At 42.5% G+C, this 12,514-nt stretch overlaps 1 protein-coding gene across 1 annotated transcript in view; it reads right to left on the bottom strand.

The window, feature by feature from the left end:
• Nucleotides 1-450: 450 nt before the first annotated feature.
• Nucleotides 451-12,514, bottom strand: part of faima (Fas apoptotic inhibitory molecule a) — a 45,755-nt gene continuing 33,691 nt past the window's right edge. The window contains exons 4-5 of the mRNA XM_068034493.1: nucleotides 3,787-3,836; nucleotides 451-1,578 (exon numbers count right to left, since the gene is read on the bottom strand). Coding sequence (XP_067890594.1) covers nucleotides 1,429-1,578; nucleotides 3,787-3,836 — 200 coding nt within the window. The 3' untranslated portion in view covers nucleotides 451-1,428. The remainder of the gene's footprint in view (nucleotides 1,579-3,786; nucleotides 3,837-12,514) is intronic.

The raw sequence follows: 12,514 nt of genomic DNA, 5'->3' as shown, positions 1-12,514 counted from the left end.
GACTCAGAGGTTTTTTGCTCCTTGTTCCCACACAGCAAGCTGTCTGTTTTCACAGTTTCTGCTGGTGTGTTTTCGGCTTCATTTTCTCACCCTTTCACTTCTTTTACACATTCTGGATCACCAAAACATCTGGTCAGTGAAGGCCCAAACCACAATTTCCCATCTGATCACCTTTAAACCATCTTTACACAGAGTGTGTCACAAACAGGTATAGAATATTTCTGTATAAGATTAAGTGTATCAATTAAATTAAAGAAGTATACAGTCAGTCCCAGTATTTAAGTTAGTGTTTGCTAATTAGCAAGAAAACTCAAAGTAGAGATTTCCCAGGATTCTTACACAATCTACCAGCTTTGAGAACCACAGAAAAGTAGAAATCTCTACACAAAAATCATAAACAAATACCCCGGTGAATTCTGTTTTTATGCTAAAGAAAATCACAGACTACAATGATGAAAAAACATTTATTTGTATTAAATAAAACCTGTATTTAAAAAAAAGTCATATCATAAAAGTCTTCTGTAAAAAACCCTTGTACCAATACAATATGCACGCTTGGGCCCATATTTCTCAGTTTAAAGTGGCAAACAGGATTAGTTACATAAAAACTTCTCAAACATTTACACAAACTCCTGTTCAATGGATCACAATTTAATTACATTTGGCCTGATCAAATGCTGCTGCACCAGTGAGGACATCTGATCTGAACCTGGATACGTATTAACAGAACAGCATATATATTGAATGTCGTCTGTTCAGCATAAAGTTCCTCTCTTATCCAACATTTATGTTTGTCATGTTTGCATACATCAGAAATAGAACACAAACTTACCAAAGAAACTAATCCTGACCTATTTTATGTAACTGTGCTTTTTAATGAAGTGCACAGTGCAACTTAGAAAATTAATAAATTACTTTTATTTTCATTTAACACCATGGTTTTTAATTAGATTACAATATATGGAACAGAGGCCTATTATCACAAAAATAGTGAAAGATAATTTATATTGCAAGAGAATTAAAAGTTAAGCCATTAAAACTAGAAATGTCAAAATTAACATGATAGGCTTCATTTTTTGAATTTATTCTTAATTCATTATTTGTACCTATAGTGTTTTATTCATCTACAACCTATACCAGAAGCATAGATCATAAGATACCCTATTCACTTTTAAATACAAGGAACAGTGAAATTGTAGTTCATTATAAATGCTTATTTTAGATGGTTTGACAGCAACAGAGTAGCTTTAGATCAACCAATCAATTCTAACTGTCACTGAAGTTTGATTTATGCACTGAAACATGCATTTTCTTAACTGATATTTTCAAGTATTTCTTCATTACTGTGACATGTTTGATTTCATGACAACTGATGTACACATTTCTTTCTAAAAAATGTGTTCTTTTGTGCAGCTTATGTACAGGAAGTTACTCAACAGATTCTGGGATTTCCTGGTCATCCATAATAAGAGTGTGGATGATTCCTTCTCTTCGTTTCCCACTGCTAACAGCTTTGATACAACAGTCATGGTTACCAATAGTAAAATGGGTTTCAGTGCCATCTTCCACAAATTCCCCCTACAAAATTAATAAAATGGTTTAGATAAAGGAAAGGACTTGTATTAATATAGACCATTAACCCCAGAACGTCCTTGAGCGCTTTTAAAGTATAGCCAATATTTTGGCAATTGTGACGCCCAATTTGTGCATAGATCCCATAAAACAGCAATAATTGAGATAAATGACCTGTAAATCTGCTTTTAACAAGATACAAGGAGAACACTGCTCTTAAAACAGCACAAGGACCTTTTACAGGCAGACAGGGCCTCAGTTTAACATCACAGCTGAAATGTGGCATAACTAACAATGCAGCACTCTCTTAACAACGCATGACATTTAGGCCTAGATAAGGTGATCAAGTCCTCAAGTGGGGCTTGAACACGCAATTTCCTGACTTGGCTAAAAGAGTATTGACAGAGCCAAACTGAAATTATACTACATTTAATATCAGAAGTTGTTTCTCTCTGTTATTTAAAGCAGTAGATTTTGCAGTAGATTAAGCATGCAGGAAAACCATTAACAGAGCAGTGTTTTAATTCAGATACAGTATTCACAGTTAAATAAAAATTATAAAAATGTACTTTGTACCAAAATCTATCCTTTCTGACAAGATTGCTGGTGACATTAAGTTGGTTTATTTAGTAAAGCCTATATATGAATAACAGTTGATTAGTAATTTCCAGCATATAGGTTACAGGAGATGTACTCAGATGTGTCTCATGAATACTGCAGTTCGACAGGAGGAACATTTGTAAATACAAATTCAATGCAGTCAAGTTAAAACTTTTATGCAATTATTTATAAACCAAATGCTCTGTATCACCAAACAAGTTCTTACTTAGAAAAGTTCTTATGTTTGTTTCTTTTATATTTCCCTCCCCTCAAGATGTTGACCGCAGGGCTGGAGTACCCTTTGGTACCTCACCCAACTGTCCATTCTTGAAGTCTGAGCCTAGATGAATGAGTGTTGGCAAATTATTTAACTGCAGGGGCAGAATGGTAGGATAGATCACATTATATTTGATTTAAATCCTGTGTTTGCATACTTCAGGAACAGCGATGAGCAGTAGGCTCAGGTTGATTTTTCCTTTTCTCATCCAAGGGCATTTAAGCCAACTTCAGTGTCCCTACCATCACCAACACCAAGTACAGAAGGATTCAAAACCTTACAGGTATTTCTGATTCATTGCCAGAGGTTGAAAAGTGTTGATGTCCAAAGGGACCTGGGTGTCCTTGTTCATGAGTCACCAAAAGTTAGTTTGCAGTTGTAGCAAGCAATATGGAAGGCAAATGGTATGTAGGCCTTCATTGCAATGGTATTTGAGTACAACAGTAAAGATGTCTTGCTTCAATTGTATAAAGCCTTGGTGAGACCGTACTTGGAGTATTGTGCACAGTTTTGGTCTTCTTATCTAAGGAAGGATATACTTGCCATAGAGGGAGTGCAACGGAAATTCACCTAACTAATCCCAAGGATGGCAGGATTGTCTTATGACGAGAGAGTGCAGAAACTGGGCCTGTATTCTTTAGAGTTTCGAAGAATGAGAGGTGATCTCATTGAAACTTACAAAATTCTTACAGGACGTGACAGGGTGGATGTGGATAAGATGTTTCCTCTGGCTGGTGAGTCTAGAACCAGGGGACACAGTCTCAGAATAAGGGGCAGGCCATTTAAGACTGAGGTGAGGAGGAATTTCTTTACTCAGAGGGTGGTGAATCTGTGGAATTCTCTACCCCAGAGGGCTGTGGAAGCTCAATCATTGAGCACGTTCAAGACTGAAATCGATAGATTTCTGAATACTATTAACATCAAGGGATATGGGGATAGTGGGGAAAAATGGCGTAGAGGTAGATGATCAGCCACGATCTGTTTGAATGGCGGAGCAGGCCCGACAGGCTGAATGGGCGACTCCTGCTTCTATTTCCTATGTTCCTATCTACTTGAGCCATCATGCAGCCCTTTCAAGTCAATTAAACATGCAACTGAAGCTGGACTTGCTTAATTTCTAATTTTTGTGAATTATAATTGCTACAACTAATATCAAAACAGTAACCACACTGATTTGTTAAAAGTTTTATGTTAATAAATGCAATGGATCACTTAAACGTCTTGCTCAAAAAGTAATCTTGAAAGGAAAATATGTTTAATGATCACATGACTATTATAGTTAGCATGCCTACCTCACAATACCAAAGAAAAATCATCTCTAATTTTCAAAAACTTACCGCTGTCTCCACTTTCTTCCCATTGCACCAAACATCCATGGTGTCCTTCTCTGCAAGGATCAATAACAAAATGCTCAAATTATCAGGGAAACGTACTAAGTACTAGAGGTTACATTTGCTTTCGATTTCTTTCTTTTCTGACATCACTCAGCCAAACTACTCCTCTAATTTACTTTTCCGTTTACTTCAAACAGTAAAATCTCTTCACATTTACTTATCCAAAATTAGTAGGAGTTTGTTTTTTTTTGTAGTGAATGCAGGCAAATAAAATGAATGTGAAAACATTCATTCTGCATTACTTTTGGAAAATTGGAAGGTAAACATATAAATGAATGCATGAGCAATGATAGTTTATACAATTATGCTGGTTAATTTACCAATTGCACACAGGGACATGTATAAAACAAAAACATATAATGGAGCCTTGGATATATTATACTAAAGAAAATCATGAGCAATATAGAAAGTGTAGTAGTGAGAAAGTCTTTTCTCGAGTCACTCTGAACAGGCTCCAGAAGCTGGCCGAGCGCGTCTACCCTGAGGCACAGTGTGGCTTTCGTGCAGAGAGATCGACCATTGACATGCTGTTCTCCCTTCGTCAGATACAGGAGAAATGCCGTGAACAACAGATGCCCCTCTACATTGCTTTCATTGATCTCACCAAAGCCTTTGACCTCGTCAGCAGACGTGGTCTCTTCAGACTACTAGAAAAGATCGGATGTCCACCAAAGCTACTAAGTATCATCACCTCATTCCATGACAATATGAAAGGCACAATTCAACATGGTGGCTCCTCATCAGAGCCCTTTCCTATCCTGAGTGGTGTGAAACAGGGCTGTGTTCTCGCACCCACACTTTTTGGGATTTTCTTCTCCCTGCTGCTTTCACATGCGTTCAAATCCTCTGAAGAAGGAATTTTCTTCCACACAAGATCAGGGGGCAGGTTGTTCAACCTTGCCCGTCTAAGAGCGAAGTCCAAAGTACGGAAAGTCCTCATCAGCGAACTCCTCTTTGCTGACGATGCTGCTTTAACATCTCACACTGAAGAGTGCCTGCAGAGTCTCATCGACAGGTTTGCGTCTGCCTGCAATGAATTTGGCCTAACCATCAGCCTCAAGAAAACGAACATCATGGGGCAGGACGTCAGAAATGCTCCATCCATCAATATTGGCGACCACGCTCTGGAAGTGGTTCAAGAGTTCACTTACCTAGGCTCAACTATCACCAGTAACCTGTCTCTAGATGCAGAAATCAACAAGCGCATGGGTAAGGCTTCCACTACTATGTCCAGACTGGCCAAGAGAGTGTGGGAAAATGGCGCACTGACACGGAACACAAAAGTCCGAGTGTATCAGGCCTGTGTCCTCAGTACCTTGCTCTACGGCAGCGAGGCCTGGACAACGTATGCCAGCCAAGAGCGACGTCTCAATTCATTCCATCTTCGCTGCCTTCGGAGAATACTTGGCATCAGGTGGCAGGACTATATCTCCAACACAGAAGTCCTTGAAGCGGCCAACACCCCCAGCTTATACACACTACTGAGTCAGCGGCGCTTGAGATGGCTTGGCCATGTGAGCCGCATGGAAGATGGCAGGATCCCAAAGACACATTGTACAGCGAGCTCGCCACTGGTATCAGACCCACCGGCCGTCCATGTCTCCGCTATAAAGACGTCTGCAAACGCGACATGAAATCGTGTGACATTGATCACAAGTCGTGGGAGTCAGTTGCCAGCATTCGCCAGAGCTGGCGGGCAGCCATAAAGACAGGGCTAAATTGTGGCGAGTCGAAGAGACTTAGTAGTTGGCAGGAAAAAAGACAGAGGCGCAAGGGGAGAGCCAACTGTGCAACAGCCCCGACAAACAAATTTCTCTGCAGCACCTGTGGAAGAGCCTGTCACTCCAGAATTGGCCTTTATCGCCACTCCAGGCGCTGCTTCACAAACCACTGACCACCTCCAGGCGCGTATCCATTGTCTCTCGAGATAAGGAGGCCCAAAAGAAAAAGAAAAGAAAGTAGGGAGGTGAAAAAGGAAAATAGAAAGGTTAAAAGGATTATGAAAAAGCCTTATGGATTAATATAAGAAAGGAAATAGTGAGGGCTTTTATAAGCATTATTGATTCCTTCAATGGAAAATTAGATACATATCTGAAGCAGAGAAAGATGCAGGATTATGAGGAGAGTGGTGCACTAGGATTTGGATTCCTTAATTTATTCATGCATGTGGATGTCACCAGCAAGGCCAACATTTATTGTCCATCCTTAATTGCCCCTCGAGAAGGTGGTAGTCAGCTGCCTTCTTGAACCTCTGCAGTCTGTGTGGTGAAGGTACTCCTAGAGGGCTGTTAGGTAGCAGTTCCAGGAATTTGACCCAGCCACGATGAAGTAACACTGATATACTTCAGAGTTAGGATGTGTGACTTGGAGGGGAACTTAGGGGTGTCTTTGTTCCCATGCGCTTTCTGCCCTTGTCCTTTTAGATGGTACAGGTCATGGGTTTGAGAGGTGCTGGTGAAGAAGCTTTGGCGTTTTGCTGCAGTGCGTCTTGTAGATGGTACATACTGCAGCTATGTTGTGCTGGTGGTGGAGCAAGAGAACATCGCTGTGCAATCATCAGCGAACAATGCCATTTATGACCTTACCATGGAGGGAAGGAACATAGGAACAGGAGTAGGGCATTCAGCCCCTCGAGCCTGTCCCGCCATTCAATGAGATCATGGCTGCTCCGTGGCCTAACTCCATATACCTCCCTTTGGCCCATATCCCTTAATATCTTTGCTTAACAAAAATCTATCTATCTCAGATTTAAAATTAACAACTGTTCTAGCTTCAACTGCTGTTTGTGGCGAGAGTTCCAAACCTCTACCACCCTTTGCACGAAGAACTGCTTCCCAACATCTCTCCTGAACGGTCTGGTCCTAATTTTTAGACTATGCCCCCTAGTTTTAGAATCTCCAACCAGTGGAAATAGTTTATCTTTAGCTAGCCTGTCTTTTCCTGTTAATATCTTGAAGACTTCAATCAGATCACCCCTTAACCTTCTAAATTCTAGCGAAAACAGGCCTAATTTGTGTAATCACTCCTCGTAACTTAGCTCCTGTAGTCCAGGTATCATTCTTGTAAACCTACGTTGCACTCCCTCCAAGGCCAATATATCCTTCCTAAGGTGTGGTGCCCAGAACTGCTCACAGTACTCCAAGTGGGGTCTAACCAGGGTTTTGTACAGTTGCGGCATAACCTCTGTGTCTTTATACTCCAATCCTCTGGATATAAAGGCTAGCATTCCATTAGCCTTTTTGATTATTTTCTGCACTTGCTCGTGGCATTTTAAAGATCTATGCACCTGAACCCCTAAGTCATAGAGCCATAGAGAGATACAGCACTGAAACAGGCCCTTCGGTCTACCGTAGTCTGTGCCGACCAACAACCCACCCATTTATACTAATCCTACATTTAATCCCATATTCCCTACCACATCCCCACCTTTCCTCAATTCTCCTACCACACCTACACTAGGGGCAATTTACAATGGCCAATTTACCTATCAACCTGCAAGTCTTTGGCTGTGGGAGGAAACCGGAGCACCTGGCGGAAACCCACGCGGTCACAGGGAGAACTTGCAAACTCCATACAGGCAGTACCCAGAACTGAACCCGGGTTGCTGGAGCTGTGAGGCTGCGGTGCTAACCATTGCGCCAAAGTGCCACCCCCAAAGTCTCTTTGGACATCCACTGTACTTAACCTCTTCCCATTTAGAAAGTACCCTGCTCTATCCGTTTTTGGTCCAAAATGGATAACCTCACACTTGCCCGCATTGAAATCCATCTGCCACAGTTTTGCCCACTCACCTAGTCTGTCCATATCTCTTTGCAATTTTATGCTATCATCTAGACTGTCTACAATGCCGCCTAACTTTGTATCATCAGCAAATTTGAATGTATGGCTTACTATGCCATCATCCAAGTCGGTAATGAATAATGTGAATAATTGAGGCCCCAACACAGATCCCTGCGGGACACCACTAGTTATATCCTGCCAATCGGAGTACTTACCCATTATCCCCACTCTCTGTCGCCTACCACTCAACCAACTTTCTAACCATGTCAATAATTTGCTCTCAACTCCATGGGCTTCTACCTTAGTTAACAGTCTCTTATGTGGGACTTTATCAAATGCCTTCTGGAAGTCCATATAAATAACATCCATGGACACTCCCCTGTCCACTACCTTAGTCACCTCTTCAAAAAATTCAATGAGATTTGTCAGGCATGACCTTCCCATCATGAATCCATGCTGGCTGTCCCTGATTAACTGATATTTTTCTCGATTTTCAGTCACCCTATCCTTGATTATAGACTCCTGCAACTTCCCCACCACAGAGGCCAGGCTAACTGGTCTGTAATTTCCTTGGTTCCCCCTTTCACCCTTCTTAAAAAGTGCAGTGACATGTGCAACTTTCCAATCCAGAGGGACCACTCCTGAATCTAGGAAACTCTGAAAGACTATAGTTAGGGCATCTACAATGTGCTCGCCTACTTCCTTTAACACCCTCGGATGGAAACAGTCAGGTCCTGGGGATTTCTCACTCTTTAGTTCCATTAATTTCCTTGTTACTGATGATTTACTTACCTTAATTTTATTAAGTCCCTGTCCCCTATCGGCTATTAATTTTTTCGGGACTTCCGGCAAGTTATCCTCCTTTTCAACTGTAAATACTGAGGCAAAGTAATTGTTCAACATGTCTGCCATTTCCCCATTATCAATGACAATATCTCCAGTTTCAGCTTTTAGTGGGCCTACATTGCACTTGACCACCCGTTTTCCCTTTATGTAACTAAAAAATTTCTTCTTATTGATTTTGATGTCTCTTTCAAGTTTCCTTTCATAATCTCTTTTAGTAGCTCTTATAAGCTGCTTTGTGACCCTTTGCTGGTCTTTGTATCGATCCCATTCGGATGGATCTGTGCTGCGTTTTGCATTTTTGTAAGCCATTTCTTTTTGTTTTATGCTATCCCTATTCTTAGGCCAATTGATTAGATTAGATTAGATTGGAGACAGCACTGAAACAGGCCCTTCGGCCCACCGAGTCTGTGCCGAACATCAACCACCCATTTATACCAATCCTACACTAATCCCATATTCCTACCAAACATCCCCACCTGTCCCTATATTTCCCTACCACCTACCTATACTAGTGACAATTTATAATGGCCAATTTACCTATCAACCTGCAAGTCTTTTGGCTTGTGGGAGGAAACCGGAGCACCCGGAGAAAACCCACGCAGACACAGGGAGAACTTGCAAACTCCACACAGGCAGTACCCGGAATCGAACCCGGGTCCCTGGAGCTATGAGGCTGCGGTGCTAACCACTGTGCCGCTGAAGATGGTTGGGCACCTGGGAACTCCTGCAACTTTGTCCTGGGGCTGAGATGATTGGCCTCCAGTACACAACCATCTTCCTTTGTGCTAGATATGACTCCAGCTAGTGGAGAGTTTCCCCCGATCCTCATTGACTTACTTTTACTAGGACTCCTTGATGCCACATTCGGTCAAATGTTGCCTTGATGTCAAGGGGCGTTACTCGCAGCTCACCTCTGGAATTCAGCTCTTTTGGACCAAGGCTGTAATGAGCCGAGTGATTCCAATCGAAGCCAAAATGGGCAAAGGTTAGCAGTTTATTGGTGAACAAATATTGCTTGATAGCACCTTCCATACTTAGCTGATGATTGCGACGGGCAGTAATTGGCTGGATTGGATTTGTCCTTTTTTCCACACAGCACAGACCTGGCAATTACACTGTCTAGTAGATGCCAGTGTTGTACTGGTACTGGAACAATTTGGTTAGAGGCACAGCTAGTTCTGGAACACAAGCTATTGCTCGTCTAGTCTGTGGGACAGTTCAGCCATTTTTGGCACAAGAACCCAAATGTGAGGAGGACTTTGCAGTGTGCCCTTGTCATGTCCGAATCTGATGCCTAGGTGGTCCGTCTGGTTTTATTCTTAGAGTCATAGAGTTATCCAGCACAGAAACAGGCCCTTCAGCCGATCGTGTCTGTGCAGGCCATCAAGCACCTATCTATTCTAATCCCATTTTCCAGCACTTAGCCTGTAGCCTTGTATGCTATGGCGTTTCAAGTGCTTATCTAAATACTTCTTAAATGTTGTGAGGGTTCCTGTCTCTACCACCCTTTCAGGTAGTGTGTTCCAGATTCCAAGCACCCTCTGGGTGTAAATTTTTTTCCTCAAATCCCCTCTAAACCTCCAGCCCCTTACCTTATATCTATGCCCCCTGGTTTTGATCCCTCCGCTAAGGGAAAAAGTTTCTTCCTATCTATGCCCCTGAATCAGGTCCCCCCTCAGCCTTCTCTGCTCTAAGTAAAACAACCCTAGCCTATGCAGTCTCTCTTGATAGTTGAAATGCTCCAGCCCAGGCAACAGCCTAGTGAATCTCCTCTGCACCCTCTCCAGTGCAATCACATCCTTCCTATAGTGTGGTGACCAGAACTGTACACAGTACTCCAGCTGTGGCCTAACTAGCATTTTATACAGCTCCAACATAACCTCCCTGTTTTTATATTCTATGCCTGGCTAATAAAGGCAAGTATCCCATATGCCTTCCAAACCACCTTATCTACCTGTGCTGCTGCCTTTAGTGATCTATGGACAAGTACACCAAGGGCCCTCTGTACTTCTTAGGGTCCTACCATACATTCCCTTGCCTTGTTAGTCCTCCCAAAATGCATCACCTCACACTTCTCAGGATTAAATTCCATTTGCCACTGCTCCACCCATCTTACCAGCCCACCTATTTCGTCCTGTGATCTAAGGCTTTCCTCCTCACTATTTACGACACCACCAATTTTCCTGTCATCTGCGAACTTACCGATCATACCTCCTATATTCACGTCTAAATCATTAATATACACTACAAACAGCAAGGGTCCCAGCACGATCCCTGCAGTACACCACTGGTCACAGGCTTCCACTCGCAAAAGCAACGTTCGACCATCACCCTCAGTCTCCTGCCATGAAGCCAATTTTGGATCCAATTTGCCAAATTGCCCTGGATCACATGGGCCTTACTGAAGTCCATGTACACTACATCAACTGCTTTACCCTCATCTACACATACAGTCACCTCCTCGAAAAATTCAATCAAGTTTGTTAGACACGATCTCCCCCTGACAAAGCCATGCTGACTATCCCCGATTAATCCCTGCCTCTCCAAGTGCAGATTAATCCTGTCCCTCAGAATTTTTTCCAATAGTTTCCCTACCACTGATATTAGACTCACCGGCCTGTAATTACCCTGGTCTATCCCTGCTACCCTTCTTGAATAATGATACCACATTTGCTGTCCTCCAGTCCTCTAGTACCTCTCCTGTGGCCAGAGAGGATTTGAAAATTTGAGTCAGAGCCACTGCTATTTCCTCCTGTGCCTCACTTAACAGCCTGGAATACATCTCATCTGGGCCTGGGGATTTATCCACTTTTAAGCCCGCTAAAACGGTTAATACTTCCTCCCTTTCAGTGCTAATTTGTTCAAGTATATCACAATCCCCCTCCCTGATCTCTACACCTACATCGTCCTTCTCCATAGTGAACACAAATGAAAAGTAATCATTTAAAGCCTCACCGATGTCCACACACAGATCGCCACTTTGGTCCCTAATGGGCCCCACTCCTTCCCTGGTTACCCTCTTGCCCTTAATATACTGATAAAACGCCTTGGGATTTTCCTTTATCTTGCCCGCCAGTGCTTTTTTCATGTCCCCTCTTTGCTCTCCTAATTACTTTTTTATGTACCCCCCTACACTTTTCTATACTCTTCTAGGGACTCCGCTGTTTTCAGCGCTTTAAATCTACCATAAGCCTCCTTTTTTTTCCTGATCCAATCCTCTACATCCCTTGACCTCCAGGGTTCTCTGGACTTGTTGGTCCTACCCTTCACCTTTACTGGAACATGTTGGCCCTGAGCTCTCTCAATTTCCTTTTTGAATGATTCCCACTGGTCTGATGTAGACTTTCCTACAAGTAGCTTCTCCCAGTCCACTTTGGCCAGATCCTGTTTTATCATATTGAAATCGGCCTTCCCCCAATTCAGTACTTTTATTTCCAGTCCTTCTTTGTCCTTTTCAATAACTACCTTAAATCTTAGAGTTATGGTCACTATCCCCGAAATGCTGCCCCACTGACACTTCGACCACTTGTCTGGCTTCATTCCCCAGGATTAGGTCCCTTCTTTTGTATGACTTTCTACATGCTGGCTCAAAAAGCTCTCCTGTATGCACTTTAAGAATTCCGCCCCCTTTAAGCCTTTTGCACTGACTATCACAGTTGATATTGGGGAAGTTGAAATCCCCTATTATTTTTACACCTCTTTGAGATTTGCCTACATATCTGCTCCTCTATCTCTCCCTGACTGTTTGGAGGCCTGTAGTACACTCCCAGCCAAGTGATTTTCCCCTTTTTGTTTTTAAGTTCTACCCATATGGTCTCATTTGAGGTACCTTCTAAGATATCATCCCTCCTTACTGCAGTAATTGACTCCTTGATCAACAGTGCAATGCCACCTAGTCTTTTACACCCTCCCCTGTCAAGCCTGAAGATTCTATACCCTGGAATATTGAGCTGCCAGTCCTGCCCTTCCCTCAACCATGTCTCTGTGATGGAAATAATATATTCCCACGTGTTAATCAACGCCCTTACTAGTAAGACTCCTTGCA

Source organism: Heterodontus francisci, chromosome 7, assembly GCF_036365525.1.
Source record: "Heterodontus francisci isolate sHetFra1 chromosome 7, sHetFra1.hap1, whole genome shotgun sequence".
NCBI lineage: Eukaryota > Metazoa > Chordata > Chondrichthyes > Heterodontiformes > Heterodontidae > Heterodontus > Heterodontus francisci.
Note: the sequence above shows the minus strand (reverse complement) of the source record. Positions and strands in the feature narration are given on the sequence as shown.